The sequence below is a fragment of the Dioscorea cayenensis genome, unplaced genomic scaffold (assembly GCF_009730915.1).
Source record: "Dioscorea cayenensis subsp. rotundata cultivar TDr96_F1 unplaced genomic scaffold, TDr96_F1_v2_PseudoChromosome.rev07_lg8_w22 25.fasta BLBR01000893.1, whole genome shotgun sequence".
Classification (NCBI taxonomy): domain Eukaryota; kingdom Viridiplantae; phylum Streptophyta; class Magnoliopsida; order Dioscoreales; family Dioscoreaceae; genus Dioscorea; species Dioscorea cayenensis.
This window is the reverse complement of record NW_024087284.1, coordinates 71,939-76,026: the sequence shown is the minus strand read 5'-3', so window position 1 is coordinate 76,026 and position 4,088 is coordinate 71,939. Positions and strand designations below refer to the sequence as shown.

The 4,088-nt window shown below is 39.6% G+C and overlaps 1 protein-coding gene across 1 annotated transcript; it reads left to right on the top strand.

The window, feature by feature from the left end:
- Positions 1-317: 317 nt before the first annotated feature.
- LOC120255212 (disease resistance protein RPH8A-like) lies at positions 318-3,568 on the top strand. Its single transcript, XM_039263093.1, has 2 exons — positions 318-705; positions 995-3,568. The coding sequence occupies exons 1-2, from the start codon at positions 404-406 to the stop codon at positions 3,396-3,398; spliced, it is 2,706 nt and encodes a 901-aa protein (XP_039119027.1). The 5' UTR covers positions 318-403; the 3' UTR covers positions 3,399-3,568.
- The last annotated feature ends 520 nt before the right edge of the window (positions 3,569-4,088 follow it).

Below are 4,088 nucleotides of genomic sequence, written 5' to 3'. Positions count from 1 at the left end.
TAGTAATTTTAATTTGAGTCAGATGCGGGTTCGTGACTGGGTCGGGTATTAGAATTCCCATACCGCACTCGCACCGTTTCATACAAGTCGGGTTTTACCCGAACCCGACCCGAAACCCGGTCAAATCGGGTTTTACCCGTCAAACTCGGGTCGGGTTGGGTCGGGTATGGGTATTATTACCATCCCTACTTTCGCATGGGGTTCCGAGTCCTTTCACATGGTCACGTGCGATGCACCACATACAGTCCCACTTTGCTTTTTAATATTATGCCTTGAAGTTGAAGCCATCATCAAATGTATTCCTTCGTAAATTAATTCAAAGAAAACCTCATCTTCATCCCTTACAAATCAGTCCATCAGTATCAGTCAATCGAGAGAGAGAGAGAGAGAGAGAGAGAGAGAGATGGCTGAAACCGTTGTTTCACTGGTGGCAACCAAGCTTTCAGAGCTGGTTACACAAGAGTTGATATTGTTGCATGGTGTGAGTGATGAGGTGGAGTGGATGGGAAGAGAGCTCTGTAGGATTAAATGCTTTCTCAAGGATGCTGATGCAAAAGGAAAGAGAGATGAAAGAGTGAAGAACTGGGTGAATGATGTTATACAAGTTGCTTATCTAGCTGAAGACGCCATTGATATTTTCCTCATCAAGATTCATCAATTCCATCAGTCCGATCAGTCCAAAGGTTGCCTAAGTTGCATCGACAGGTAAGAAAGAGGAAACTGACTTAAAACATTTCAATACTGCTGGAAGTTAGGCAGGGAAAAGGCACAAGGAAAAAGATACAGAGTAGAAAGATTTTAGAAATTTTATCAATAGAGAGAGATGAAGACGGAGATTCAGAAATATTTAATTTTTAAATTTAAGATGAAACAAGGAAATTTGCCTTATAAAATTTTCCTCTCTTTATGTGCTTCTCCATCCATTGCATGCTTTACCTTCACATGAACCATTATTTTTTTATTTTTGATTTAATACTTTTTTTTTGATGAATAGTTTTAAACCAAGGGTGTTGATAGCAAGGCATAATGTTGGTGTGGAGATTGGCAAAGTAAAAGAACGACTTAATGAGATCAAGGCTAGCAGAGAGGCGTATGGGATTCAAAACTTGTGTGAAGATGGAGATGCTTTGAACTTAATACCGGTGAGGAGACTTCATTTCTCATCTCAATCTGATGATGCTGATGTAGTTGGACTCTTTAATGACCAAAAGGTCCTACTTGAACGACTGATGAATCACAAACAGCAAAGGCTTTGTGTCATCAGCATCGTCGGCATAGGTGGTCTCGGCAAAACCACCCTTGCAAAAAAACTCTATCATAATAATGCTGTTAGCAATCATTTTCACAAGCGCATTTGGGTAACAGTCTCTCAAGAAAATAGTTTAATGGGGCTTTTGAAGAAGATGCTTGAAGAAGTTAAAGCGATTGAAAAGGAGGAGTTGGAGAAAATGACAGAAAATGATGTGATAGACACGCTTAATGACTCGCTAACAACAGAAAGGTTTCTCATTGTATTGGATGATATTTGGCAAGAGGATGTTTGGAATCAGATGCGAAGAAGTTTTCCAGATGTGAAGAATGGGAGCAGGGTCTTGATCACCACTCGGTTTCTTAATGTTGCAAAGCGGGCAGATCCAGCAAGCGCTCCATATGAACTTCCGCTTTTGAATGATGATGAGGGCATGAAGCTTTTTATCAAGAAGGTCTTTCCTTATGAAGATGCTGAGGCAAACTGCTCCAGTGAAATGCTTAATATTGGCGATCATCTCATGCGCAAATGTGGTGGCCTACCTCTGGCGTTAGTTGTACTTGGAGGTTTCCTATCAATAAAAGACAAAACACCCGCTGTGTGGAGGAGAGTGTTGGAGACGATGGATTGGGAGGCAGAAGGAAGAGAATGTCAAGAAATACTCGCGTTGAGCTATGAAGATCTTCCGTATCATATGAAATCATGTTTTCTTTATTTGGGTGCTTACCCTGAGGATTCTGAGATCTCTGGCAATGAGTTAATCAGGAAATGGGTTGCAGAAGGCTTCATACCACAAGAAGAAAGAAAGACCATGGAGGATACAGCCGAGGCTATTTTAGAGGAGTTGATTCAAAGAAGCTTGATTCATGTTAATACCAGGAAAAACAATGGGAGTGTGAAGAACTGTGGTGTCCACGATCTACTACTGGATTTTGCAAGATCTACGGCTAAGAAGGATGGCTTCCTCACAGTTTGCTCCACTGAAAATGATCGACCAACTTCTTGGAAATTGCCTCGCCGTGTGGCTTTCCACAATATCAATGACACCATGATCAATAAAATCCCTACAAGGCATGGAATAAGGACTTTGATGGTATTTCGTTACTGTGATGGTTCAATAGTTTCTCGAATATTTAGATTTGAGCTTCTAAGAGTTCTTGAGTTGGCTGCGTTTAATTTGAGAGAAGGTTTTCCAAAAGAGATCAAGTTCATGATCTATTTACGCTATTTCAGACTGCGGGGTACTACTGATTCAGGCATACCATCATCTATAGGGAACCTTCAATGTTTAGAGACCATCGATTTACCAGAGGAAACAGAGATATCACTCACATTATGGAAGATAAAGACACTAAGACATGTACAAGTCAGATGTTGTGAACCACCTCAAAGTCTTGAGCTAAGAAATCTCCTCACTCTTGGCTCGGTGACATTTGGATCCCATAAAACGATAAACTGGAGGTTTCCCAACCTTAGGAAGCTGAAATTGTCAATAAGTGAGGAACACCATGGAGCAATGCTAAACCGTCTACTCAGTGAATTACCCTATCTTATCAGCTTGCATATATATGCCAATGAATATCAGATAGAGATCAACACAAAGGACTTTGCATTTCACAACCGCCTTCTCTCAATGACTTTAAATGGATTTTGGCCAAAGGGGGACACCATATCTGAATTTCCAACTTGTCTCACCAAGCTTGAACTATATCGTTCTGGATTGGAGGAAGACCCAATGCCCAAATTGGAGAGGTTACAACACCTTGTTACTCTCAAATTCTTTGGATATGTGTATCTTGGGAAAACCATGGCATGCTCTTCAGGTGGATTCCCTAGGTTGGAAACTCTGTTCATTACCTACCATGGTATTATATCAAAGTCCATAATTCGGGGACAGGTTTCTGCATTGCTCAATCTTGAGGAGTGGAGGGTAGAGAGAGGTGCAATGCCCAAACTTACTTTCCTGAAATTAGCTTCATGCCCTAAACTGAAAATGCTTCCAAATTTACAATATGTGACAAGCCTTCAGGAATTGGAGTGGACTTTTATATCCGAAGAGCTCATGTGCCGATTGGATAAAGAAACAGGGGAGGATTGGTGCAAGATCCAACATGTGCCAAAACTCAACATTGCATTTACAGATTGGTGAATGTTAAAGTCTAGTCAGTTGTCCCTTGTTAGCATTGTTTATCTTCTTCTACCTCTGTTATTTTTGCTTCTATGCATTTGTTTTTCGTTTCCATAACTCTTATGGACTGTAAAACAAAAGAGAGAGAAACTCCAAGGTCAGTGTATGTCCTCTCACTGATTTCTTGTTTACTCCTTTTTCTTTTAAATTTTTCTATGATATGAAAGTGTTTTCTCCTTATGCATGATGATTATAAATAAAATGTTTCTGTTTGGTTTAAGCATGAAATCTGGATCTATGGCCAATTCCAAGACAAGCATATTCATGTTTATTTCTAAACACAAAGCAAGGTGGGTCAATAAAAAGACAGCACATGAAACATTCTAAAAGATGTCTTCTCAAAGATCCTTAAGAAGGCTGACAAACAGCTTTGAGAACCATTAGTTACAGGATGAGTTTTAAGTTATTCACTTCAGATTAAATTATAAGTTCATCTTGTATTATTCTGTAGTTCATTAATCTTAAAGTTGCATGCATCTAACATAAAAAATCTGTGTGGCATGAATTAATAGAAGGAATTAATCAATGCCCTATCAATGGGCGCATGCAATCCCAGACTTTGAGATGTTAGAAACACATTTGCTTTGGTCTTTTGTTCGACAGTGCTGGTTTTAAGTAAGTTGAGGTTGACCATAAGATAATTGTTATGGC